The following is a 27,163-nucleotide window of genomic DNA, read 5'->3' on the forward strand; positions in this document are numbered from 1 at the left end:
TGTCCTCACTCATGCACAGCCCCTCTTCCCACAGATGAAGGCAAACAGGCCAGATCTTTGGGGGTACGTTGTTTTATTAGAGTTCTATCAAAGATATTAGAGGAGTGGTGTAGAGGGAATGACGGAGTCCAAAAGTGGGAGCAGGTGCCTGGGGCCTGGTCAGCGTCACCTGGAAGGAGAAAAGTGAGAAGAAAAACAGGTGACCGTGGTGCCTTGTTTTTGAAAAGGCGGTCTTGAGTTCTCAGAAGCCCTGTCAGCAGGGGGAGATGCTTAAGGGCTGGTTGTTGACAAGCAGAGGAGGAGAGGGCAGGCTGCCTTACCTTTCCCAGGCAGTAGTCTGCTGGCCCTGGCTTCACTGTTTTCTCGCCTCCAAGTCCACTTTTGGTTCCCATTGTGTACATGGGAGCCTTCTTTTTGTAGATGTCCAGTTCCACTTTGGGGAATGCAGCAGGACCTGGCGTCTGTAAGAGAGGCGGGGAGGTTGCTGGGTACAAAAGGCAGGTGCCGATTCTTGCCAAGTGCCCACAGGGGCTGCGCGAGTTGAGCTGGCTGGCCAGAGAAGTGGTGTGAGGGGCGCGGAGCGATGGGAACAAGGGCACCTCCTGTTTCCCTGCAGAGAGGCAGATTTCCCCGAGGAGGAGGGAGGTTCCCATCAGTGCCGATGAGCTTTGCCCCACCAGAACTGTTAGTGCTGGAAAACGAGGCACCGCAGGTGTCAACAGAGCATCCCCTCTCCCACTGTTAACAGCAGGAGAGCCAGGGGACCCCGTGGCTTCTCGGGTTTTGCCGCTGGCGCATAGAAGCGTGCGTTACGAGAGGCTGCAGCAGGCGCTGGAGTCCTTCTGCCCCGAGGAGAGAAGCTGAGCTTCAGCTGCTGACGTGAGAGAGCAGAGACGCATAGCTCACCTTGGAGAGGTCTTCAGCAAAGCCATTGTGCTTACTCCTCCCTTTCATGGAGTAGCACGGGCTGGCGTGGGTGTAGGCTGTGTTGGGTCCCACCAGCCGAGGCAGGGTGTAGGTGCCAGGACCTGGAAGGGCAATGGGAAGAGAGCGCGTGTGAGTCCTGCAGGGAGAGGAGCGGTACCAGAGCGGGAGAGAAGCAGCCTGCCAAGCCTGCTACAAGGAGCAGGAAGGATGCCTCGCCCCTCCTCCCAATGCCTCCGTCTTCTGTCGCATGCAGCGTGTGTTGGCAGCTCCAAGCCTGAGTTGCCAGTCCTTCTGTGGGGTGGGAGAAGCTGGTGCTCTGGGACACCAAGCAAGCTTGTCCTGCTGTGCAGGCTTTTCCCTAGGCCTGTTGAAAAAGCCGCTCGGCACATTTTCCCTGGAGGGCACGCAGGCTGCAAGTGTTTGCGTATTTGCCCGAGTTCCCTCACCTGGAGATTGGTTGGTTTTGAGAGCCTTGTGCCGGAAGGCCATGGACTGCACCGGCGCGCACTGGTAGAGGTGTTTGTCGGCCTTGTCGGTGGAGTAGTCGCCTAGGGCAGAGGAGAAGCAGAGAAAAGCAGTGAAGCTGGGCTCTTTTCCTCAAGCCAAAGGGGAAAGGTCAGGAGGAGGCGCTCAGCCTTGTTCGCTTTCCGTCTGGAAACCTCTGAAGCCTCTTCAGGGTGCAAGCTGACGTTTTGTACGCCAGTAGCACAGGGCAAAAGGAAGGCGCGCTTGTCTTGCCTGAAGGAAGTGCTAGAGAAATGGTACTCACTTGGTCCAGGGGTGATCTCTGTCTTCACCTTGGGAAGTCCGCAAATGTGCTGTGCTGGAGCCGTGTGCTTCCCATGCCTGGTGATGGAGGGCTGGACATAGTACCGAGGACCCGGAGACGAGCTGTCTGTCATGGGTGGTTTGGCCCCTCGCAATGTGTATGCAGGGGCTTTGGTTTTGGTGGGATTGTGAGCCAGGTATCCTAGGAAGAAAAGCTTGTGAAAGGACACCTGCCTGCAACGGCATATTTAAAGCTAGTTTCTAAGAAGTGGAGTGGCTGGAGTTGCTGGCCTGAAGAAATTCCCTTCCTGTGCGACTTTTTCCTCCAAGCGTGATGCCAGCAGGCCAACACGGTGGTACAATGACTTCCAGCAAGAACGACGTAGGCATTGTGCAATTCATCAGAATACCGCCAAAATGCTGTTGTTATGAAGTATTGCACCCCAAAACAGTTGCTCAGCTAACTTGGCATGAGAGCATGGAGGCCTGGAGCAAAGGGGAATGGAGCTGTGGCTGCTTGTCCCCTGGAGGTAGTGGGTGTGGTGCACCCCCCTTGCGATGGTGGTTTTACCTGTTGTCCCAGGGATTGAGTATTTGGGTCCCGGGCTGGTGAACTGCGCCAGGATGGGACCTCGTGGGCGATGAGGTCTCCAGGTGCCCACGTAGGCTCCGTCCGTGTTGGAGGTGGCTACAAAGCCTACGGCAAGAGCAGAAGAGTTACCGAAGGGCTTCCCTGACAGAGGCCCGGTGCGAAACCTCCCTGGGAGGAGCAGCAGTGCTTCACCTTTCTCGGCCTTGGCCATCGGACTTGGAGTGGATGAACTACTTGACTGCTGCAGCTCTCGGTCGCGGAGCGCGGCGAGGGTGAGCAGGCAACCTCTCGGTCAGGAGAGGTTCTGGTGCCTGCTGCCAGGTGGCCTTGGGGACATGCCTTGGCTTGTCACGGAAGTGCACTGTGACCTCATACAGGCTCCTGGCATGTGTCAGATGTGACATTTGTGTCCTAGGACTGATTGAGAGCTGGGGAAGTCCAGCTTGCAGGGCCAGACCTTCATGACGTGTGCACGGCAGAAACACGCAACGAGGGAAAAACTGATGGCGTTCACGCGTTTAATCTAGCAGCCTTACGTTCTTCTACTGTTGGGCTCACGTAATAATAAGAATGTGCATTTGAACACCTGGAATTTCTATTTCGCCTCTTATTTTCCGCATGTGTCTTAATCTACATTTTTTTTTTCCTGGCAAGGGCAACGTGGGCCTGGTGTTAGTAAGCAGAATTTGCTGCCGGGGGCTCTCGCTTAGCAAGGTGTGGCAATACCTCTGTGGTGCCGCTTTAGGGAGTTTGTCCTTGGAAACAGAGGCAAGAGAGGCCTTTCCCAATGTGCAGAAGAAATTGTGCAGACTCGTGTGTACTTTCTAGGTTATGCAAGAAAAGCTAGTTACCATGTTTGAGGCATGACAGAAGCCATCACGCAGCACCAAAACCATCACATTCTGGCACAAGATAAATGTGCTTCCCCTGTACTTCCCAACCCTATTGGCTATAGGAGAAAGTAGGAGGCTTAGGGTGGTGGGATAAGCGTCCTGCAGTGCCCAACTCATCCTAGTACGCCCTGCCTCTGCCCGCAGCTGGCTCACGTACAGGTGAGCTGCTGGGCTTTCATTTTACAGGGTGGTTGACTCTGAATGTCAAAAGTTGTCCTGGAGACTTCCTCACCTGAAATGCCATCCTTTCTCCTTTCTGAGCCTCCTCAGAGGTTACTTCTGAAAATCTGGCATGATTTTTAAACAATTGTCTTTTCTGCTCTTGTGACTGCTGCCACCCGCAAACGCAAAAGCAGAGGGAGAGAGAGAGGGTTCCCAAGCCAGTACCCCCAGGGGCAGAAAAAGGGAGCTAGTGCCGAGAGGCAGCTCTGTCTCAGCGTGGGCGGGGATGAGGGCGAAGGCGGCAGTTTAAAACCCCGTGTACCCGCCCTTTCAGCAAAGCCACTGAGGCGAAGGGCTCTGGAGCGGGGGATTGCCATGAGGGCCCCTTCCTAAAGCGGCAAAACTGCACAGGCAAAAGCACAGGGAGAGAGAGGGTTCCCCGGAGCAGAAGAGAGGGAGCTCCTGATGAGAGGCAGCTCTGACTCGGCGGGGACAAAAGCGAAGGCAGCCAAACCCGCTCGCATACAAGAGCAGTCCCCAGGGAGCGCAAGCGGCCAGGAGCATGGCGAATGATGGGGGGGCAGGCAGGATGTGGCGCGGCAGTTTGCGAGGCAGTTTGCGCAGGCTGGGTGTGTGGGTAGGGCACGGTACTCATCCTGGTTCTAAAGGGCAGCTCACCTGGTGGTCATCCCCCTCCCAGGAGAGGACGGGCTATGGTTTCCACTTGCCTGAAAGCCATTGACAGAAGGAATATGGCAACCCACATGGAGTTCCCATGCAAACATACAGCTGTCCAGGTCTCTGGCTGCAGGGAGTGCGTGAGCCTGTCACTGGGACCGGAGGGCAGCAGTGACAACAGCCGGTTTTGGTGTGACCAGGTGGATGATCTGTTCAGCCTGGTGGCAGAGCTGAAAGAGGAAGTGGAAAGATTAAGGGGTATCGGGGAGTATGAGAGGGAGATAGATTGGTGGAGCCACACCCTATCATCCCTGAGGCCAAGGCAGCCGATGGGTGCTCCACAAGAAGCAGAGGATCCCCTACCCTCTTGCCACCAAGTAGAAGGAGAGGACCTTAGAGACAAGGGGGAATGGAAACAGGTCCCTGCTTGGGGTAGCAGGCGAATCCCCTCCCAGCCTCCCTCACTCTCCCAGTTTCCCTTATACAACAGATATGGGGCTCTGGAACTGGAGGGCCAGGTAAATGAGAATGTAAGTGAAGGTCCATCTAGGGGGTTGCCTAGGGTGAGTCAGTCAACCCCTTGCCTTTTGACTGCCTCTGTTAAGAAAAAAAGGAGGGTAATTGTCATAGGCGAGTCCCTTCTGAGGGGAACAGAGGGCCCAATCTGCCAACTAGGCGCATCCCACAGGGAAGTCTGCTGCCCCCCTGGGGCCCGGATTAGAGACGTTACCGGGAAACTCCCTGGTCTGGTACAGCCCTCTGATTATTATCCGCTGTTGGTTATGCAGGTTGGCAGTGATGAGGTTGCAGAGAGAAGTCCAAAAGTGATGAAAAGGGACTTCAGGGCACTAGGACGATTAGTTGAAGGATCAGGAGCACAGGTAGTGTTTTCCTCAATCCCGTCAGTGGCAGGGAAGAATACTGAAAGGAACAGGAAAACTTAACTGATCAACATGTGGCTCAGAGGCTGGTGCCACCGGTGGGATTTTGGGGTTTTTTGATTATGGGGAGGTTTACATGGCACTGGGTCTGCTGGCGACTAATGGAGTCCAGCTATCTCAAAGAAGGAAAAGGATTCTCATGAGCTGGTGAGGCTCATCGAGAGGGCTTTAAACTAGGATCGAAGTGGGAAGGAAGTATAACCAGGCTCACTAGAGAGGAGCCTAGGGGTAGCATGCCAGTGTTGGGGGTGAAATTGAAAGCCCAGCTCAAGTGCATCCACACCAATGCACGCAGCATGGGCAACAAACAGGAGGAACTGGAAGCCATTGTGCAGCAGGATAGCTGTGACTTAGTTGCCATCACAGAAACGTGGTGGGACAAGTCTCATGACTGGAGTGCTGCCATGGATGGCCATAAGCTCTTCAGAAGGGATAGGCATGGAAGGAGAGGCGGTGAGGTGGCTCTGTATGTTAGGGAGTGTTTCGATTGTATAGAGCTCGACGATTGTGATAATAAGGTCGAGTGCTTATGGATAAGGATGAGAGGGAAGGCCAGCAATGCAGATATCCTGCTGGGAGTCTGTTACAGACCACCCAGCCAGGATGAAGAGGCAGATGAAGCATTCTACAAGCAGCTGGCAGAAGTCTCACAACCGCTAGTCCTTGTTCTTGTGGGGGACTTCAACTTACCAGACGTCTGCTGGAAATGCAACATAGCAGGGGAAACAGTCTAGGAGGTTCCTGGAGTGTGTGGAAGATAACTTCCTGACACAGCTGGTAAGCGAGCCTACCAGGGGAGATGTCTCGCTCAGCCTGCTCTTCACAAACAGAGAAGGACTGGTGGGAGATGTGGTGGTCGGAGGCCGTCTTGGGCTTAGCGACCATGAAGTGATAGAGTTTTTGATTCATGGTGAAGTAAGGAGGGGGATCAGCAAAACCACTAACACGGACTTCTGGAGGGCAGACTTTGGCCTGCTCAGGACACTGGTTAAGAGAGTCCCTTGGGAGACAGTCCTGAAGGGAAAAGGGGTTCAGGAAGGCTGGGCATTCTTTAAGAAGGAAGTCTTAAACGCACGGGAGCAAGCCGTCCCCACGTGCTGTAAGAAGAACCGGCAGGGAAGATGACCGACCTGGCTGAACATGGAACTTTGGCTGAGACTCAGGGGAAAAAAAAGGAGAGTCTACCACTCTTTGAAGAAGGGTCAGGCAACTCAAGAAGAATAGAGGGATCTTGTTAGGTCATGCAGAGATAAAATTAGAAAGGCAAAAGCCCAGCTAGAACTCAATCTGGCCACTGTTGTAAGGGATAACAAAAAATGCTTTTACAAATACATTAACAACAAAAAGAGAGCTGAGGAGACTCTCCGTCCTTTATTGGATGCAGAGGGGAACACAGCCACCAAGGATGAGGAAAAGGCTGAGGTACTTAATGCCTTCTCTGCCTCAGTCTTTAATAGTCAGACCAGTTGTCCCCAGGGCATTCAGCCCCCTGAGCTGGAAGACAGGGACGGAGAGCTGAAGGAAGGCCCGTGGATGTTATCTACCTGGACTTTAGTAAAGCCTTCCATACTGTCTCCCACAGCATTCTCTTAGAGAGGCTGGCAGCTCATGGCATAGACAGGTGCACTCTTCGCTAGGTAAAAAAAAAAAAATAGCTGGAAGGCCGAGCCCAGAGAGTTGGGGTGAGCGGAGTTAAATCCAGTTGGCAGCCACTCACAAGCGGTGTTCCCCAGGACTCAGTCTTGGGGCCAAACTTAATATCTTTATCGATGATCTAGACGAGGGGATTGAATGCACCCTCAGTAAGTTTGCAGATGACACCAAACTGGGTGGGAGTGTTGATCTGCTTGAGGGTAGGAAGGCTCTGTAGAGGGATCTGGACAGGCTGGATCGATGGGCCGAGGCCAACTGTATGAAGTTTAACCAGGCAAGTGCCAGGTCCTGGACTTTCGTCACAACAACCCCATGCAACGCTAGAGGCTTGGGGAAGAGTGGCTGGAAAGCTGCCTAGCAGAAAAGGACCTGGGTGTGCTGGTTGACATCTGGCTGAACGTGAGCCAGCAGTGTGCTCAGGTGGCCCAGAAGGGCAACAGCATCCTGGCTTGTATCAGCAATAGTGTGGCCAGCAGGAGTAGGGAAGTGATTGTGCCCCTGTACTCGGCTCTGGGGAGGCTGCACCTCAAATACTGTGTTCAGTTTTGGGCCCCTCACTACAAGAAGGACATTGAGGTGCTGGAGCATGTCCAGAGAAGGGCAATGAAGCTGGTCAAGGGACTGGAGCACAAGTCTTATGAGGAGCGGCTGAGGGAACTGGGGTTATTTAGCCTGGAGAAGAGGAGGCTGAGTGGAGACTTTATTGCTCTCTACAACTACCTGAAAGGAGGTTGTAGCCGGGTGGGTGTTGGTCTCTTCTCCCAGGTAACTAGCAAAAGGACAAGAGGAAATGGTCTTAAGTTGGATCAAGGGGGGATTTAGATTAGATATTAGGAAACATTTCTTCACCAAAAGAGTGGTCAGGCATTGGAACAGGCTGCCAGAGAGGTGGTGGAGTGACCATCCCTGAAGGTGTTCAAAAAACCTGTAGACGTGGCACTTGGGACATGGTTTAGTAGACATGGTGGTTTTGGGTCGACGTTTGGTCTTGATGATCTTAGAGATCTTGTACAACCTTAATATTCTATGATTCACTGCTCTGTCAAGCTTCCTGATAACACCCCAAGTGGTAACGGGATCGTGCAGGAGGGGGTTTCTCTTGCTCTCCTGGAGACAGTAAGGCGGAACAGACACATCATCGGCCTCGAATCCTAGTCGAGCAAGGCTGAAAAGGAGCCCCGAAGCAAGCACTCTGTGGCTGGCTGCGCTATTCACGAGAGGCTTGGGGAGTTCACGCCAACATACCTAGACCATCACATCCAGTCACCAAGTCTTCCCATTGCACTCACAAGCCACGTCTCAGTATATGCAAGAAGCAGAAGCTCCCATTTTTCTTTCTAGGTACATATATCATTCCAGCCTGGCCCATATCCCTCTTTTTAAGAGATTTGGTGGCACACAGAGCTGAGATTGATGGTCCGCTTAAGCGTGCAGCCAGCACCAGTCTCTATTACTGAAATGAGCTGATGAGAAAAGTTGAAGAAGCCCCCTCATGTTCCACAGTATCTCCCAAACAGCCAAACCTCTCTCACCAAGAGAAAATGCGTTGGCCCTTCCTCTTCTCCCTGTAGAGAAGTGTCACCAGGTTGCAACTTGCCAGTTAGGCTCCCCTTGGAGATAACAGCCAATTACAAATGGAAAGTGTGCCGGGGAACTTCAAATTCCAGCCCTGATACATGGCACAAGTTAAAGGCAATCTCACATCACCAGCAGGAAACATTTGTTCTTTGATGTGACCCTCGGTGTACAGGCAGACTAATAATGGGAAAAGGTAGATGGGCAGGTAGGGCAGCAGCAAAAAACTTCCTCTGCCTTCAGTATCTCCAGGTTTCTGTGACTTCCCGGTGGTAGAAACCTGAAAGAATTGCACAGTGCCGTAGGCCGCGAGGGCTGGGGAAGATGGGGTTGTTTCCTCCTTGCAGCTGTGCAAAGGGCTGAAGTCTGCCAACACCTCTGTCAGGCCAGGGCGCGTCTCCTGGCAGGATGCTGAGAAGAGCAAAGGTCTGTTCCCCAAGGCCTGACGGACTCTGCCATCCATCACAGCCGAGATGCTGGTGCACGCTGTTGGGTGTAATCGTTGGTCCCTCCCATTTTGAATGGACTGTGAAGAAGTACAATAAAGCTCACGCTATCTTCTGGAAGAATTGAGCTCTTCCCGTCTCACACAACAAAGCTGTCGTTTGCAGCTCAGTCCTTGGGGGTCCCCCCCCGTGCCTGTGGGACGCTTGGCTATGGGGGGAGAGCATGTGGGGAAGGGCTGGACTGCTTTCACGGGGCAGTGTTTAGCTCCGTTCAGGTGAAAGAGTGCTGTCAGAACTCTCTGCCTGGCTTACGCTGCTGATCTCGGTGCTCTGCCCTCGTCCTCGTCTTGCCATGTCTTGGTTGAGGCGTAGACGTGAAATGGAGAGAGGTGATTGTCCTCACTCATGCACAGCCCCTCTTCCCACAGATGAAGGCAAACAGGCCAGATCTTTGAGGGTACGTTGTTTTATTAGAGTTCTATCAAAGATATTAGAGGAGTGGTGTAGAGGGAATGACGGAGTCCAAAAGTGGGAGCAGGTGCCTGGGGCCTGGTCAGCGTCACCTGGAAGGAGAAAAGTGAGAAGAAAAACAGGTGACCGTGGTGCCTTGTTTTTGAAAAGGCGGTCTTGAGTTCTCAGAAGCCCTGTCAGCAGGGGGAGATGCTTAAGGGCTGGTTGTTGACAAGCAGAGGAGGAGAGGGCAGGCTGCCTTACCTTTCCCAGGCAGTAGTCTGCTGGCCCTGGCTTCACTGTTTTCTCGCCTCCAAGTCCACTTTTGGTTCCCATTGTGTACATGGGAGCCTTCTTTTTGTAGATGTCCAGTTCCACTTTGGGGAACGCAGCAGGACCTGGCGTCTGTAAGAGAGGCGGGGAGGTTGCTGGGTACAAAAGGCAGGTGCCGATTCTTGCCAAGTGCCCACAGGGGCTGCGCGAGTTGAGCTGGCTGGCCAGAGAAGTGGTGTGAGGGGCGCGGAGCGATGGGAACAAGGGCACCTCCTGTTTCCCTGCAGAGAGGCAGATTTCCCCGAGGAGGAGGGAGGTTCCCATCAGTGCCGATGAGCTTTGCCCCACCAGAACTGTTAGTGCTGGAAAACGAGGCACCGCAGGTGTCAACAGAGCATCCCCTCTCCCACTGTTAACAGCAGGAGAGCCAGGGGACCCCGTGGCTTCTCGGGTTTTGCCGCTGGCGCATAGAAGCGTGCGTTACGAGAGGCCGCAGCAGGCGCTGGAGTCCTTCTGCCCCGAGGAGAGAAGCTGAGCTTCAGCTGCTGACGTGAGAGAGCAGAGACGCATAGCTCACCTTGGAGAGGTCTTCAGCAAAGCCATTGTGCTTACTCCTCCCTTTCATGGAGTAGCACGGGCTGGCGTGGGTGTAGGCTGTGTTGGGTCCCACCAGCCGAGGCAGGGTGTAGGTGCCAGGACCTGGAAGGGCAATGGGAAGAGAGCGCGTGTGAGTCCTGCAGGGAGAGGAGCGGTACCAGAGCGGGAGAGAAGCAGCCTGCCAAGCCTGCTACAAGGAGCAGGAAGGATGCCTCGCCCCTCCTCCCAATGCCTCCGTCTTCTGTCGCATGCAGCGTGTGTTGGCAGCTCCAAGCCTGAGTTGCCAGTCCTTCTGTGGGGTGGGAGAAGCTGGTGCTCTGGGACACCAAGCAAGCTTGTCCTGCTGTGCAGGCTTTTCCCTAGGCCTGTTGAAAAAGCCGCTCGGCACATTTTCCCTGGAGGGCACGCAGGCTGCAAGTGTTTGCGTATTTGCCCGAGTTCCCTCACCTGGAGATTGGTTGGTTTTGAGAGCCTTGTGCCGGAAGGCCATGGACTGCACCGGCGCGCACTGGTAGAGGTGTTTGTCGGCCTTGTCGGTGGAGTAGTCGCCTAGGGCAGAGGAGAAGCAGAGAAAAGCAGTGAAGCTGGGCTCTTTTCCTCAAGCCAAAGGGGAAAGGTCAGGAGGAGGCGCTCAGCCTTGTTCGCTTTCCGTCTGGAAACCTCTGAAGCCTCTTCAGGGTGCAAGCTGACGTTTTGTACGCCGGTAGCACAGGGCAAAAGGAAGGCGCGCTTGTCTTGCCTGAAGGAAGTGCTAGAGAAATGGTACTCACTTGGTCCAGGGGTGATCTCTGTCTTCACCTTGGGAAGTCCGCAAATGTGCTGTGCTGGAGCCGTGTGCTTCCCATGCCTGGTGATGGAGGGCTGGACATAGTACCGAGGACCCGGAGACGAGCTGTCTGTCATGGGTGGTTTGGCCCCTCGCAATGTGTATGCAGGGGCTTTGGTTTTGGTGGGATTGTGAGCCAGGTATCCTAGGAAGAAAAGCTTGTGAAAGGACACCTGCCTGCAACGGCATATTTAAAGCTAGTTTCTAAGAAGTGGAGTGGCTGGAGTTGCTGGCCTGAAGAAATTCCCTTCCTGTGCGACTTTTTCCTCCAAGCGTGATGCCAGCAGGCCAACACGGTGGTACAATGACTTCCAGCAAGAACGACGTAGGCATTGTGCAATTCATCAGAATACCGCCAAAATGCTATTGTTATGAAGTATTGCACCCCGAAACAGTTGCTCAGCTAACTTGGCATGAGAGCATGGAGGCCTGGAGCAAAGGGGAATGGAGCTGTGGCTGCTTGTCCCCTGGAGGTAGTGGGTGTGGTGCACCCCCCTTGCGATGGTGGTTTTACCTGTTGTCCCAGGGATTGAGTATTTGGGTCCCGGGCTGGTGAACTGCGCCAGGATGGGACCTCGTGGGCGATGAGGTCTCCAGGTGCCCACGTAGGCTCCGTCCGTGTTGGAGGTGGCTACAAAGCCTACGGCAAGAGCAGAAGAGTTACCGAAGGGCTTCCCTGACAGAGGCCCGGTGCGAAACCTCCCTGGGAGGAGCAGCAGTGCTTCACCTTTCTCGGCCTTGGCCATCGGACTTGGAGTGGATGAACTACTTGACTGCTGCAGCTCTCGGTCGCGGAGCGCGGCGAGGGTGAGCAGGCAACCTCTCGGTCAGGAGAGGTTCTGGTGCCTGCTGCCAGGTGGCCTTGGGGACATGCCTTGGCTTGTCACGGAAGTGCACTGTGACCTCATACAGGCTCCTGGCATGTGTCAGATGTGACATTTGTGTCCTAGGACTGATTGAGAGCTGGGGAAGTCCAGCTTGCAGGGCCAGACCTTCATGACGTGTGCACGGCAGAAACACGCGACGAGGGAAAAACTGATGGCGTTCACGCGTTTAATCTAGCAGCCTTACGTTCTTCTACTGTTGGGCTCACGTAATAATAAGAATGTGCATTTGAACACCTGGAATTTCTATTTCGCCTCTTATTTTCCGCATGTGTCTTAATCTACATTTTTTTTTTCCTGGCAAGGGCAACGTGGGCCTGGTGTTAGTAAGCAGAATTTGCTGCCGGGGGCTCTCGCTTAGCAAGGTGTGGCAATACCTCTGTGGTGCCGCTTTAGGGAGTTTGTCCTTGGAAACAGAGGCAAGAGAGGCCTTTCCCAATGTGCAGAAGAAATTGTGCAGACTCGTGTGTACTTTCTAGGTTATGCAAGAAAAGGTAGTTACCATGTTTGAGGCATGACAGAAGCCATCACGCAGCACCAAAACCATCACATTCTGGCACAAGATAAATGTGCTTCCCCTGTACTTCCCAACCCTATTGGCTATAGGAGAAAGTAGGAGGCTTAGGGTGGTGGGATAAGCGTCCTGCAGTGCCCAACTCATCCTAGTACGCCCTGCCTCTGCCCGCAGCTGGCTCACGTACAGGTGAGCTGCTGGGCTTTCATTTTACAGGGTGGTTGACTCTGAATGTCAAAAGTTGTCCTGGAGACTTCCTCACCTGAAATGCCATCCTTTCTCCTTTCTGAGCCTCCTCAGAGGTTACTTCTGAAAATCTGGCATGATTTTTAAACAATTGTCTTTTCTGCTCTTGTGACTGCTGCCACCCGCAAACGCAAAAGCAGAGGGAGAGAGAGAGGGTTCCCAAGCCAGTACCCCCAGGGGCAGAAAAAGGGAGCTAGTGCCGAGAGGCAGCTCTGTCTCAGCGTGGGCGGGGATGAGGGCGAAGGCGGCAGTTTAAAACCCCGTGTACCCGCCCTTTCAGCAAAGCCACTGAGGCGAAGGGCTCTGGAGCGGGGGATTGCCATGAGGGCCCCTTCCTAAAGCGGCAAAACTGCACAGGCAAAAGCACAGGGAGAGAGAGGGTTCCCCGGAGCAGAAGAGAGGGAGCTCCTGATGAGAGGCAGCTCTGACTCGGCGGGGACAAAAGCGAAGGCAGCCAAACCCGCTCGCATACAAGAGCAGTCCCCAGGGAGCGCAAGCGGCCAGGAGCATGGCGAATGATGGGGGGGCAGGCAGGATGTGGCGCGGCAGTTTGCGAGGCAGTTTGCGCAGGCTGGGTGTGTGGGTAGGGCACGGTACTCATCCTGGTTCTAAAGGGCAGCTCACCTGGTGGTCATCCCCCTCCCAGGAGAGGACGGGCTATGGTTTCCACTTGCCTGAAAGCCATTGACAGAAGGAATATGGCAACCCACATGGAGTTCCCATGCAAACATACAGCTGTCCAGGTCTCTGGCTGCAGGGAGTGCGTGAGCCTGTCACTGGGACCGGAGGGCAGCAGTGACAACAGCCGGTTTTGGTGTGACCAGGTGGATGATCTGTTCAGCCTGGTGGCAGAGCTGAAAGAGGAAGTGGAAAGATTAAGGGGTATCGGGGAGTATGAGAGGGAGATAGATTGGTGGAGCCACACCCTATCATCCCTGAGGCCAAGGCAGCCGATGGGTGCTCCACAAGAAGCAGAGGATCCCCTACCCTCTTGCCACCAAGTAGAAGGAGAGGACCTTAGAGACAAGGGGGAATGGAAACAGGTCCCTGCTTGGGGTAGCAGGCGAATCCCCTCCCAGCCTCCCTCACTCTCCCAGTTTCCCTTATACAACAGATATGGGGCTCTGGAACTGGAGGGCCAGGTAAATGAGAATGTAAGTGAAGGTCCATCTAGGGGGTTGCCTAGGGTGAGTCAGTCAACCCCTTGCCTTTTGACTGCCTCTGTTAAGAAAAAAAGGAGGGTAATTGTCATAGGCGAGTCCCTTCTGAGGGGAACAGAGGGCCCAATCTGCCAACTAGGCGCATCCCACAGGGAAGTCTGCTGCCCCCCTGGGGCCCGGATTAGAGACGTTACCGGGAAACTCCCTGGTCTGGTACAGCCCTCTGATTATTATCCGCTGTTGGTTATGCAGGTTGGCAGTGATGAGGTTGCAGAGAGAAGTCCAAAAGTGATGAAAAGGGACTTCAGGGCACTAGGACGATTAGTTGAAGGATCAGGAGCACAGGTAGTGTTTTCCTCAATCCCGTCAGTGGCAGGGAAGAATACTGAAAGGAACAGGAAAACTTAACTGATCAACATGTGGCTCAGAGGCTGGTGCCACCGGTGGGATTTTGGGGTTTTTTGATTATGGGGAGGTTTACATGGCACTGGGTCTGCTGGCGACTAATGGAGTCCAGCTATCTCAAAGAAGGAAAAGGATTCTCATGAGCTGGTGAGGCTCATCGAGAGGGCTTTAAACTAGGATCGAAGTGGGAAGGAAGTATAACCAGGCTCACTAGAGAGGAGCCTAGGGGTAGCATGCCAGTGTTGGGGGTGAAATTGAAAGCCCAGCTCAAGTGCATCCACACCAATGCACGCAGCATGGGCAACAAACAGGAGGAACTGGAAGCCATTGTGCAGCAGGATAGCTGTGACTTAGTTGCCATCACAGAAACGTGGTGGGACAAGTCTCATGACTGGAGTGCTGCCATGGATGGCCATAAGCTCTTCAGAAGGGATAGGCATGGAAGGAGAGGCGGTGAGGTGGCTCTGTATGTTAGGGAGTGTTTCGATTGTATAGAGCTCGACGATTGTGATAATAAGGTCGAGTGCTTATGGATAAGGATGAGAGGGAAGGCCAGCAATGCAGATATCCTGCTGGGAGTCTGTTACAGACCACCCAGCCAGGATGAAGAGGCAGATGAAGCATTCTACAAGCAGCTGGCAGAAGTCTCACAACCGCTAGTCCTTGTTCTTGTGGGGGACTTCAACTTACCAGACGTCTGCTGGAAATGCAACATAGCAGGGGAAACAGTCTAGGAGGTTCCTGGAGTGTGTGGAAGATAACTTCCTGACACAGCTGGTAAGCGAGCCTACCAGGGGAGATGTCTCGCTCAGCCTGCTCTTCACAAACAGAGAAGGACTGGTGGGAGATGTGGTGGTCGGAGGCCGTCTTGGGCTTAGCGACCATGAAGTGATAGAGTTTTTGATTCATGGTGAAGTAAGGAGGGGGATCAGCAAAACCACTAACACGGACTTCTGGAGGGCAGACTTTGGCCTGCTCAGGACACTGGTTAAGAGAGTCCCTTGGGAGACAGTCCTGAAGGGAAAAGGGGTTCAGGAAGGCTGGGCATTCTTTAAGAAGGAAGTCTTAAACGCACGGGAGCAAGCCGTCCCCACGTGCTGTAAGAAGAACCGGCAGGGAAGATGACCGACCTGGCTGAACATGGAACTTTGGCTGAGACTCAGGGGAAAAAAAAGGAGAGTCTACCACTCTTTGAAGAAGGGTCAGGCAACTCAAGAAGAATAGAGGGATCTTGTTAGGTCATGCAGAGATAAAATTAGAAAGGCAAAAGCCCAGCTAGAACTCAATCTGGCCACTGTTGTAAGGGATAACAAAAAATGCTTTTACAAATACATTAACAACAAAAAGAGAGCTGAGGAGACTCTCCGTCCTTTATTGGATGCAGAGGGGAACACAGCCACCAAGGATGAGGAAAAGGCTGAGGTACTTAATGCCTTCTCTGCCTCAGTCTTTAATAGTCAGACCAGCTGTCCCCAGGGCATTCAGCCCCCTGAGCTGGAAGACAGGGACGGAGAGCTGAAGGAAGGCCCGTGGATGTTATCTACCTGGACTTTAGTAAAGCCTTCCATACTGTCTCCCACAGCATTCTCTTAGAGAGGCTGGCAGCTCATGGCATAGACAGGTGCACTCTTCGCTAGGTAAAAAAAAAAAAATAGCTGGAAGGCCGAGCCCAGAGAGTTGGGGTGAGCGGAGTTAAATCCAGTTGGCAGCCACTCACAAGCGGTGTTCCCCAGGACTCAGTCTTGGGGCCAAACTTAATATCTTTATCGATGATCTAGACGAGGGGATTGAATGCACCCTCAGTAAGTTTGCAGATGACACCAAACTGGGTGGGAGTGTTGATCTGCTTGAGGGTAGGAAGGCTCTGTAGAGGGATCTGGACAGGCTGGATCGATGGGCCGAGGCCAACTGTATGAAGTTTAACCAGGCAAGTGCCAGGTCCTGGACTTTCGTCACAACAACCCCATGCAACGCTAGAGGCTTGGGGAAGAGTGGCTGGAAAGCTGCCTAGCAGAAAAGGACCTGGGTGTGCTGGTTGACATCTGGCTGAACGTGAGCCAGCAGTGTGCTCAGGTGGCCAAGAAGGGCAACAGCATCCTGGCTTGTATCAGCAATAGTGTGGCCAGCAGGAGTAGGGAAGTGATTGTGCCCCTGTACTCGGCTCTGGGGAGGCTGCACCTCAAATACTGTGTTCAGTTTTGGGCCCCTCACTACAAGAAGGACATTGAGGTGCTGGAGCATGTCCAGAGAAGGGCAATGAAGCTGGTCAAGGGACTGGAGCACAAGTCTTATGAGGAGCGGCTGAGGGAACTGGGGTTATTTAGCCTGGAGAAGAGGAGGCTGAGTGGAGACTTTATTGCTCTCTACAACTACCTGAAAGGAGGTTGTAGCCGGGTGGGTGTTGGTCTCTTCTCCCAGGTAACTAGCAAAAGGACAAGAGGAAATGGTCTTAAGTTGGATCAAGGGGGGATTTAGATTAGATATTAGGAAACATTTCTTCACCAAAAGAGTGGTCAGGCATTGGAACAGGCTGCCAGAGAGGTGGTGGAGTGACCATCCCTGAAGGTGTTCAAAAAACCTGTAGACGTGGCACTTGGGACATGGTTTAGTAGACATGGTGGTTTTGGGTCGACGTTTGGTCTTGATGATCTTAGAGATCTTGTACAACCTTAATATTCTATGATTCACTGCTCTGTCAAGCTTCCTGATAACACCCCAAGTGGTAACGGGATCGTGCAGGAGGGGGTTTCTCTTGCTCTCCTGGAGACAGTAAGGCGGAACAGACACATCATCGGCCTCGAATCCTAGTCGAGCAAGGCTGAAAAGGAGCCCCGAAGCAAGCACTCTGTGGCTGGCTGCGCTATTCACGAGAGGCTTGGGGAGTTCACGCCAACATACCTAGACCATCACATCCAGTCACCAAGTCTTCCCATTGCACTCACAAGCCACGTCTCAGTATATGCAAGAAGCAGAAGCTCCCATTTTTCTTTCTAGGTACATATATCATTCCAGCCTAGCCCATATCCCTCTTTTTAAGAGATTTGGTGGCACACAGAGCTGAGATTGATGGTCCGCTTAAGCGTGCAGCCAGCACCAGTCTCTATTACTGAAATGAGCTGATGAGAAAAGTTGAAGAAGCCCCCTCATGTTCCACAGTATCTCCCAAACAGCCAAACCTCTCTCACCAAGAGAAAATGCGTTGGCCCTTCCTCTTCTCCCTGTAGAGAAGTGTCACCAGGTTGCAACTTGCCAGTTAGGCTCCCCTTGGAGATAACAGCCAATTACAAATGGAAAGTGTGCCGGGGAACTTCAAATTCCAGCCCTGATACATGGCACAAGTTAAAGGCAATCTCACATCACCAGCAGGAAACATTTGTTCTTTGATGTGACCCTCGGTGTACAGGCAGACTAATAATGGGAAAAGGTAGATGGGCAGGTAGGGCAGCAGCAAAAAACTTCCTCTGCCTTCAGTATCTCCAGGTTTCTGTGACTTCCCGGTGGTAGAAACCTGAAAGAATTGCACAGTGCCGTAGGCCGCGAGGGCTGGGGAAGATGGGGTTGTTTCCTCCTTGCAGCTGTGCAAAGGGCTGAAGTCTGCCAACACCTCTGTCAGGCCAGGGCGCGTCTCCTGGCAGGATGCTGAGAAGAGCAAAGGTCTGTTCCCCAAGGCCTGACGGACTCTGCCATCCATCACAGCCGAGATGCTGGTGCACGCTGTTGGGTGTAATCGTTGGTCCCTCCCATTTTGAATGGACTGTGAAGAAGTACAATAAAGCTCACGCTATCTTCTGGAAGAATTGAGCTCTTCCCGTCTCACACAACAAAGCTGTCGTTTGCAGCTCAGTCCTTGGGGGTCCCCCCCCGTGCCTGTGGGACGCTTGGCTATGGGGGCAGAGCATGTGGGGAAGGGCTGGACTGCTTTCACGGGGCAGTGTTTAGCTCCGTTCAGGTGAAAGAGTGCTGTCAGAACTCTCTGCCTGGCTTACGCTGCTGATCTCGGTGCTCTGCCCTCGTCCTCGTCTTGCCATGTCTTGGTTGAGGCGTAGACGTGAAATGGAGAGAGGTGATTGTCCTCACTCATGCACAGCCCCTCTTCCCACAGATGAAGGCAAACAGGCCAGATCTTTGGGGGTACGTTGTTTTATTAGAGTTCTATCAAAGATATTAGAGGAGTGGTGTAGAGGGAATGACGGAGTCCAAAAGTGGGAGCAGGTGCCTGGGGCCTGGTCAGCGTCACCTGGAAGGAGAAAAGTGAGAAGAAAAACAGGTGACCGTGGTGCCTTGTTTTTGAAAAGGCGGTCTTGAGTTCTCAGAAGCCCTGTCAGCAGGGGGAGATGCTTAAGGGCTGGTTGTTGACAAGCAGAGGAGGAGAGGGCAGGCTGCCTTACCTTTCCCAGGCAGTAGTCTGCTGGCCCTGGCTTCACTGTTTTCTCGCCTCCAAGTCCACTTTTGGTTCCCATTGTGTACATGGGAGCCTTCTTTTTGTAGATGTCCAGTTCCACTTTGGGGAACGCAGCAGGACCTGGCGTCTGTAAGAGAGGCGGGGAGGTTGCTGGGTACAAAAGGCAGGTGCCGATTCTTGCCAAGTGCCCACAGGGGCTGCGCGAGTTGAGCTGGCTGGCCAGAGAAGTGGTGTGAGGGGCACGGAGCGATGGGAACAAGGGCACCTCCTGTTTCCCTGCAGAGAGGCAGATTTCCCCGAGGAGGAGGGAGGTTCCCATCAGTGCCGATGAGCTTTGCCCCACCAGAACTGTTAGTGCTGGAAAACGAGGCACCGCAGGTGTCAACAGAGCATCCCCTCTCCCACTGTTAACAGCAGGAGAGCCAGGGGACCCCGTGGCTTCTCGGGTTTTGCCGCTGGCGCATAGAAGCGTGCGTTACGAGAGGCTGCAGCAGGCGCTGGAGTCCTTCTGCCCCGAGGAGAGAAGCTGAGCTTCAGCTGCTGACGTGAGAGAGCAGAGACGCATAGCTCACCTTGGAGAGGTCTTCAGCAAAGCCATTGTGCTTACTCCTCCCTTTCATGGAGTAGCACGGGCTGGCGTGGGTGTAGGCTGTGTTGGGTCCCACCAGCCGAGGCAGGGTGTAGGTGCCAGGACCTGGAAGGGCAATGGGAAGAGAGCGCGTGTGAGTCCTGCAGGGAGAGGAGCGGTACCAGAGCGGGAGAGAAGCAGCCTGCCAAGCCTGCTACAAGGAGCAGGAAGGATGCCTCGCCCCTCCTCCCAATGCCTCCGTCTTCTGTCGCATGCAGCGTGTGTTGGCAGCTCCAAGCCTGAGTTGCCAGTCCTTCTGTGGGGTGGGAGAAGCTGGTGCTCTGGGACACCAAGCAAGCTTGTCCTGCTGTGCAGGCTTTTCCCTAGGCCTGTTGAAAAAGCCGCTCGGCACATTTTCCCTGGAGGGCACGCAGGCTGCAAGTGTTTGCGTATTTGCCCGAGTTCCCTCACCTGGAGATTGGTTGGTTTTGAGAGCCTTGTGCCGGAAGGCCATGGACTGCACCGGCGCGCACTGGTAGAGGTGTTTGTCGGCCTTGTCGGTGGAGTAGTCGCCTAGGGCAGAGGAGAAGCAGAGAAAAGCAGTGAAGCTGGGCTCTTTTCCTCAAGCCAAAGGGGAAAGGTCAGGAGGAGGCGCTCAGCCTTGTTCGCTTTCCGTCTGGAAACCTCTGAAGCCTCTTCAGGGTGCAAGCTGACGTTTTGTACGCCGGTAGCACAGGGCAAAAGGAAGGCGCGCTTGTCTTGCCTGAAGGAAGTGCTAGAGAAATGGTACTCACTTGGTCCAGGGGTGATCTCTGTCTTCACCTTGGGAAGTCCGCAAATGTGCTGTGCTGGAGCCGTGTGCTTCCCATGCCTGGTGATGGAGGGCTGGACATAGTACCGAGGACCCGGAGACGAGCTGTCTGTCATGGGTGGTTTGGCCCCTCGCAATGTGTATGCAGGGGCTTTGGTTTTGGTGGGATTGTGAGCCAGGTATCCTAGGAAGAAAAGCTTGTGAAAGGACACCTGCCTGCAACGGCATATTTAAAGCTAGTTTCTAAGAAGTGGAGTGGCTGGAGTTGCTGGCCTGAAGAAATTCCCTTCCTGTGCGACTTTTTCCTCCAAGCGTGATGCCAGCAGGCCAACACGGTGGTACAATGACTTCCAGCAAGAACGACGTAGGCATTGTGCAATTCATCAGAATACCGCCAAAATGCTGTTGTTATGAAGTATTGCACCCCGAAACAGTTGCTCAGCTAACTTGGCATGAGAGCATGGAGGCCTGGAGCAAAGGGGAATGGAGCTGTGGCTGCTTGTCCCCTGGAGGTAGTGGGTGTGGTGCACCCCCCTTGCGATGGTGGTTTTACCTGTTGTCCCAGGGATTGAGTATTTGGGTCCCGGGCTGGTGAACTGCGCCAGGATGGGACCTCGTGGGCGATGAGGTCTCCAGGTGCCCACATAGGCTCCGTCCGTGTTGGAGGTGGCTACAAAGCCTACGGCAAGAGCAGAAGAGTTACCGAAGGGCTTCCCTGACAGAGGCCCGGTGCGAAACCTCCCTGGGAGGAGCAGCAGTGCTTCACCTTTCTCGGCCTTGGCCATCGGACTTGGAGTGGATGAACTACTTGACTGCTGCAGCTCTCGGTCGCGGAGCGCGGCGAGGGTGAGCAGGCAACCTCTCGGTCAGGAGAGGTTCTGGTGCCTGCTGCCAGGTGGCCTTGGGGACATGCCTTGGCTTGTCACGGAAGTGCACTGTGACCTCATACAGGCTCCTGGCATGTGTCAGATGTGACATTTGTGTCCTAGGACTGATTGAGAGCTGGGGAAGTCCAGCTTGCAGGGCCAGACCTTCATGACGTGTGCACGGCAGAAACACGCAACGAGGGAAAAACTGATGGCGTTCACGCGTTTAATCTAGCAGCCTTACGTTCTTCTACTGTTGGGCTCACGTAATAATAAGAATGTGCATTTGAACACCTGGAATTTCTATTTCGCCTCTTATTTTCCGCATGTGTCTTAATCTACATTTTTTTTTTCCTGGCAAGGGCAACGTGGGCCTGGTGTTAGTAAGCAGAATTTGCTGCCGGGGGCTCTCGCTTAGCAAGGTGTGGCAATACCTCTGTGGTGCCGCTTTAGGGAGTTTGTCCTTGGAAACAGAGGCAAGAGAGGCCTTTCCCAATGTGCAGAAGAAATTGTGCAGACTCGTGTGTACTTTCTAGGTTATGCAAGAAAAGCTAGTTACCATGTTTGAGGCATGACAGAAGCCATCACACAGCACCAAAACCATCACATTCTGGCACAAGATAAATGTGCTTCCCCTGTACTTCCCAACCCTATTGGCTATAGGAGAAAGTAGGAGGCTTAGGGTGGTGGGATAAGCGTCCTGCAGTGCCCAACTCATCCTAGTACGCCCTGCCTCTGCCCGCAGCTGGCTCACGTACAGGTGAGCTGCTGGGCTTTCATTTTACAGGGTGGTTGACTCTGAATGTCAAAAGTTGTCCTGGAGACTTCCTCACCTGAAATGCCATCCTTTCTCCTTTCTGAGCCTCCTCAGAGGTTACTTCTGAAAATCTGGCATGATTTTTAAACAATTGTCTTTTCTGCTCTTGTGACTGCTGCCACCCGCAAACGCAAAAGCAGAGGGAGAGAGAGAGGGTTCCCAAGCCAGTACCCCCAGGGGCAGAAAAAGGGAGCTAGTGCCGAGAGGCAGCTCTGTCTCAGCGTGGGCGGGGATGAGGGCGAAGGCGGCAGTTTAAAACCCCGTGTACCCGCCCTTTCAGCAAAGCCACTGAGGCGAAGGGCTCTGGAGCGGGGGATTGCCATGAGGGCCCCTTCCTAAAGCGGCAAAACTGCACAGGCAAAAGCACAGGGAGAGAGAGGGTTCCCCGGAGCAGAAGAGAGGGAGCTCCTGATGAGAGGCAGCTCTGACTCGGCGGGGACAAAAGCGAAGGCAGCCAAACCCGCTCGCATACAAGAGCAGTCCCCAGGGAGCGCAAGCGGCCAGGAGCATGGCGAATGATGGGGGGGCAGGCAGGATGTGGCGCGGCAGTTTGCGAGGCAGTTTGCGCAGGCTGGGTGTGTGGGTAGGGCACGGTACTCATCCTGGTTCTAAAGGGCAGCTCACCTGGTGGTCATCCCCCTCCCAGGAGAGGACGGGCTATGGTTTCCACTTGCCTGAAAGCCATTGACAGAAGGAATATGGCAACCCACATGGAGTTCCCATGCAAACATACAGCTGTCCAGGTCTCTGGCTGCAGGGAGTGCGTGAGCCTGTCACTGGGACCGGAGGGCAGCAGTGACAACAGCCGGTTTTGGTGTGACCAGGTGGATGATCTGTTCAGCCTGGTGGCAGAGCTGAAAGAGGAAGTGGAAAGATTAAGGGGTATCGGGGAGTATGAGAGGGAGATAGATTGGTGGAGCCACACCCTATCATCCCTGAGGCCAAGGCAGCCGATGGGTGCTCCACAAGAAGCAGAGGATCCCCTACCCTCTTGCCACCAAGTAGAAGGAGAGGACCTTAGAGACAAGGGGGAATGGAAACAGGTCCCTGCTTGGGGTAGCAGGCGAATCCCCTCCCAGCCTCCCTCACTCTCCCAGTTTCCCTTATACAACAGATATGGGGCTCTGGAACTGGAGGGCCAGGTAAATGAGAATGTAAGTGAAGGTCCATCTAGGGGGTTGCCTAGGGTGAGTCAGTCAACCCCTTGCCTTTTGACTGCCTCTGTTAAGAAAAAAAGGAGGGTAATTGTCATAGGCGAGTCCCTTCTGAGGGGAACAGAGGGCCCAATCTGCCAACTAGGCGCATCCCACAGGGAAGTCTGCTGCCCCCCTGGGGCCCGGATTAGAGACGTTACCGGGAAACTCCCTGGTCTGGTACAGCCCTCTGATTATTATCCGCTGTTGGTTATGCAGGTTGGCAGTGATGAGGTTGCAGAGAGAAGTCCAAAAGTGATGAAAAGGGACTTCAGGGCACTAGGACGATTAGTTGAAGGATCAGGAGCACAGGTAGTGTTTTCCTCAATCCCGTCAGTGGCAGGGAAGAATACTGAAAGGAACAGGAAAACTTAACTGATCAACATGTGGCTCAGAGGCTGGTGCCACCGGTGGGATTTTGGGGTTTTTTGATTATGGGGAGGTTTACATGGCACTGGGTCTGCTGGCGACTAATGGAGTCCAGCTATCTCAAAGAAGGAAAAGGATTCTCATGAGCTGGTGAGGCTCATCGAGAGGGCTTTAAACTAGGATCGAAGTGGGAAGGAAGTATAACCAGGCTCACTAGAGAGGAGCCTAGGGGTAGCATGCCAGTGTTGGGGGTGAAATTGAAAGCCCAGCTCAAGTGCATCCACACCAATGCACGCAGCATGGGCAACAAACAGGAGGAACTGGAAGCCATTGTGCAGCAGGATAGCTGTGACTTAGTTGCCATCACAGAAACGTGGTGGGACAAGTCTCATGACTGGAGTGCTGCCATGGATGGCCATAAGCTCTTCAGAAGGGATAGGCATGGAAGGAGAAGCGGTGAGGTGGCTCTGTATGTTAGGGAGTGTTTCGATTGTATAGAGCTCGACGATTGTGATAATAAGGTCGAGTGCTTATGGATAAGGATGAGAGGGAAGGCCAGCAATGCAGATATCCTGCTGGGAGTCTGTTACAGACCACCCAGCCAGGATGAAGAGGCAGATGAAGCATTCTACAAGCAGCTGGCAGAAGTCTCACAACCGCTAGTCCTTGTTCTTGTGGGGGACTTCAACTTACCAGACGTCTGCTGGAAATGCAACATAGCAGGGGAAACAGTCTAGGAGGTTCCTGGAGTGTGTGGAAGATAACTTCCTGACACAGCTGGTAAGCGAGCCTACCAGGGGAGATGTCTCGCTCAGCCTGCTCTTCACAAACAGAGAAGGACTGGTGGGAGATGTGGTGGTCGGAGGCCGTCTTGGGCTTAGCGACCATGAAGTGATAGAGTTTTTGATTCATGGTGAAGTAAGGAGGGGGATCAGCAAAACCACTAACACGGACTTCTGGAGGGCAGACTTTGGCCTGCTCAGGACACTGGTTAAGAGAGTCCCTTGGGAGACAGTCCTGAAGGGAAAAGGGGTTCAGGAAGGCTGGGCATTCTTTAAGAAGGAAGTCTTAAACGCACGGGAGCAAGCCGTCCCCACGTGCTGTAAGAAGAACCGGCAGGGAAGATGACCGACCTGGCTGAACATGGAACTTTGGCTGAGACTCAGGGGAAAAAAAAGGAGAGTCTACCACTCTTTGAAGAAGGGTCAGGCAACTCAAGAAGAATAGAGGGATCTTGTTAGGTCATGCAGAGATAAAATTAGAAAGGCAAAAGCCCAGCTAGAACTCAATCTGGCCACTGTTGTAAGGGATAACAAAAAATGCTTTTACAAATACATTAACAACAAAAAGAGAGCTGAGGAGACTCTCCGTCCTTTATTGGATGCAGAGGGGAACACAGCCACCAAGGATGAGGAAAAGGCTGAGGTACTTAATGCCTTCTCTGCCTCAGTCTTTAATAGTCAGACCAGTTGTCCCCAGGGCATTCAGCCCCCTGAGCTGGAAGACAGGGACGGAGAGCTGAAGGAAGGCCCGTGGATGTTATCTACCTGGACTTTAGTAAAGCCTTCCATACTGTCTCCCACAGCATTCTCTTAGAGAGGCTGGCAGCTCATGGCATAGACAGGTGCACTCTTCGCTAGGTAAAAAAAAAAAAATAGCTGGAAGGCCGAGCCCAGAGAGTTGGGGTGAGCGGAGTTAAATCCAGTTGGCAGCCACTCACAAGCGGTGTTCCCCAGGACTCAGTCTTGGGGCCAAACTTAATATCTTTATCGATGATCTAGACGAGGGGATTGAATGCACCCTCAGTAAGTTTGCAGATGACACCAAACTGGGTGGGAGTGTTGATCTGCTTGAGGGTAGGAAGGCTCTGTAGAGGGATCTGGACAGGCTGGATCGATGGGCCGAGGCCAACTGTATGAAGTTTAACCAGGCAAGTGCCAGGTCCTGGACTTTCGTCACAACAACCCCATGCAACGCTAGAGGCTTGGGGAAGAGTGGCTGGAAAGCTGCCTAGCAGAAAAGGACCTGGGTGTGCTGGTTGACATCTGGCTGAACGTGAGCCAGCAGTGTGCTCAGGTGGCCCAGAAGGGCAACAGCATCCTGGCTTGTATCAGCAATAGTGTGGCCAGCAGGAGTAGGGAAGTGATTGTGCCCCTGTACTCGGCTCTGGGGAGGCTGCACCTCAAATACTGTGTTCAGTTTTGGGCCCCTCACTACAAGAAGGACATTGAGGTGCTGGAGCATGTCCAGAGAAGGGCAATGAAGCTGGTCAAGGGACTGGAGCACAAGTCTTATGAGGAGCGGCTGAGGGAACTGGGGTTATTTAGCCTGGAGAAGAGGAGGCTGAGTGGAGACTTTATTGCTCTCTACAACTACCTGAAAGGAGGTTGTAGCCGGGTGGGTGTTGGTCTCTTCTCCCAGGTAACTAGCAAAAGGACAAGAGGAAATGGTCTTAAGTTGGATCAAGGGGGGATTTAGATTAGATATTAGGAAACATTTCTTCACCAAAAGAGTGGTCAGGCATTGGAACAGGCTGCCAGAGAGGTGGTGGAGTGACCATCCCTGAAGGTGTTCAAAAAACCTGTAGACGTGGCACTTGGGACATGGTTTAGTAGACATGGTGGTTTTGGGTCGACGTTTGGTCTTGATGATCTTAGAGATCTTGTACAACCTTAATATTCTATGATTCACTGCTCTGTCAAGCTTCCTGATAACACCCCAAGTGGTAACGGGATCGTGCAGGAGGGGGTTTCTCTTGCTCTCCTGGAGACAGTAAGGCGGAACAGACACATCATCGGCCTCGAATCCTAGTCGAGCAAGGCTGAAAAGGAGCCCCGAAGCAAGCACTCTGTGGCTGGCTGCGCTATTCACGAGAGGCTTGGGGAGTTCACGCCAACATACCTAGACCATCACATCCAGTCACCAAGTCTTCCCATTGCACTCACAAGCCACGTCTCAGTATATGCAAGAAGCAGAAGCTCCCATTTTTCTTTCTAGGTACATATATCATTCCAGCCTGGCCCATATCCCTCTTTTTAAGAGATTTGGTGGCACACAGAGCTGAGATTGATGGTCCGCTTAAGCGTGCAGCCAGCACCAGTCTCTATTACTGAAATGAGCTGATGAGAAAAGTTGAAGAAGCCCCCTCATGTTCCACAGTATCTCCCAAACAGCCAAACCTCTCTCACCAAGAGAAAATGTGTTGGCCCTTCCTCTTCTCCCTGTAGAGAAGTGTCACCAGGTTGCAACTTGCCAGTTAGGCTCCCCTTGGAGATAACAGCCAATTACAAATGGAAAGTGTGCCGGGGAACTTCAAATTCCAGCCCTGATACATGGCACAAGTTAAAGGCAATCTCACATCACCAGCAGGAAACATTTGTTCTTTGATGTGACCCTCGGTGTACAGGCAGACTAATAATGGGAAAAGGTAGATGGGCAGGTAGGGCAGCAGCAAAAAACTTCCTCTGCCTTCAGTATCTCCAGGTTTCTGTGACTTCCCGGTGGTAGAAACCTGAAAGAATTGCACAGTGCCGTAGGCCGCGAGGGCTGGGGAAGATGGGGTTGTTTCCTCCTTGCAGCTGTGCAAAGGGCTGAAGTCTGCCAACACCTCTGTCAGGCCAGGGCGCGTCTCCTGGCAGGTTGCTGAGAAGAGCAAAGGTCTGTTCCCCAAGGCCTGACGGACTCTGCCATCCATCACAGCCGAGATGCTGGTGCACGCTGTTGGGTGTAATCGTTGGTCCCTCCCATTTTGAATGGACTGTGAAGAAGTACAATAAAGCTCACGCTATCTTCTGGAAGAATTGAGCTCTTCCCGTCTCACACAACAAAGCTGTCGTTTGCAGCTCAGTCCTTGGGGGTCCCCCCCCGTGCCTGTGGGACGCTTGGCTATGGGGGCAGAGCATGTGGGGAAGGGCTGGACTGCTTTCACGGGGCAGTGTTTAGCTCCGTTCAGGTGAAAGAGTGCTGTCAGAACTCTCTGCCTGGCTTACGCTGCTGATCTCGGTGCTCTGCCCTCGTCCTCGTCTTGCCATGTCTTGGTTGAGGCGTAGACGTGAAATGGAGAGAGGTGATTGTCCTCACTCATGCACAGCCCCTCTTCCCACAGATGAAGGCAAACAGGCCAGATCTTTGGGGGTACGTTGTTTTA

At 53.4% G+C, this 27,163-nt stretch overlaps 3 protein-coding genes across 3 annotated transcripts; all 3 read right to left on the reverse strand.

Annotated features, from left to right (window-relative positions):
• Nucleotides 1-76: 76 nt before the first annotated feature.
• Nucleotides 77-2,498, reverse strand: LOC129204578 (outer dense fiber protein 3-like). The gene is made up of 6 exons (XM_054820803.1): nt 2,267-2,498; nt 1,697-1,897; nt 1,374-1,475; nt 907-1,028; nt 321-461; nt 77-169 (listed from the first exon to the last, which is right to left on the reverse strand). The coding sequence occupies exons 1-6, from the start codon at nt 2,496-2,498 to the stop codon at nt 77-79; spliced, it is 891 nt and encodes a 296-aa protein (XP_054676778.1).
• Nucleotides 2,499-9,105: 6,607 nt separating this feature from the next.
• LOC129204579 (outer dense fiber protein 3-like) lies at nt 9,106-11,527 on the reverse strand. Its single transcript, XM_054820804.1, has 6 exons — nt 11,296-11,527; nt 10,726-10,926; nt 10,403-10,504; nt 9,936-10,057; nt 9,350-9,490; nt 9,106-9,198 (listed from the first exon to the last, which is right to left on the reverse strand). Exons 1-6 carry the CDS (start codon nt 11,525-11,527, stop codon nt 9,106-9,108), a joined length of 891 nt encoding a protein of 296 aa, XP_054676779.1.
• Nucleotides 11,528-18,134: 6,607 nt separating this feature from the next.
• On the reverse strand, nt 18,135-20,556 carry LOC129204580 (outer dense fiber protein 3-like). Its single transcript, XM_054820805.1, has 6 exons — nt 20,325-20,556; nt 19,755-19,955; nt 19,432-19,533; nt 18,965-19,086; nt 18,379-18,519; nt 18,135-18,227 (listed from the first exon to the last, which is right to left on the reverse strand). Exons 1-6 carry the CDS (start codon nt 20,554-20,556, stop codon nt 18,135-18,137), a joined length of 891 nt encoding a protein of 296 aa, XP_054676780.1.
• Between the last annotated feature and the right edge of the window lie 6,607 nt (nt 20,557-27,163).

The sequence above is a fragment of the Grus americana genome, chromosome 3 (assembly GCF_028858705.1).
Source record: "Grus americana isolate bGruAme1 chromosome 3, bGruAme1.mat, whole genome shotgun sequence".
Classification (NCBI taxonomy): domain Eukaryota; kingdom Metazoa; phylum Chordata; class Aves; order Gruiformes; family Gruidae; genus Grus; species Grus americana.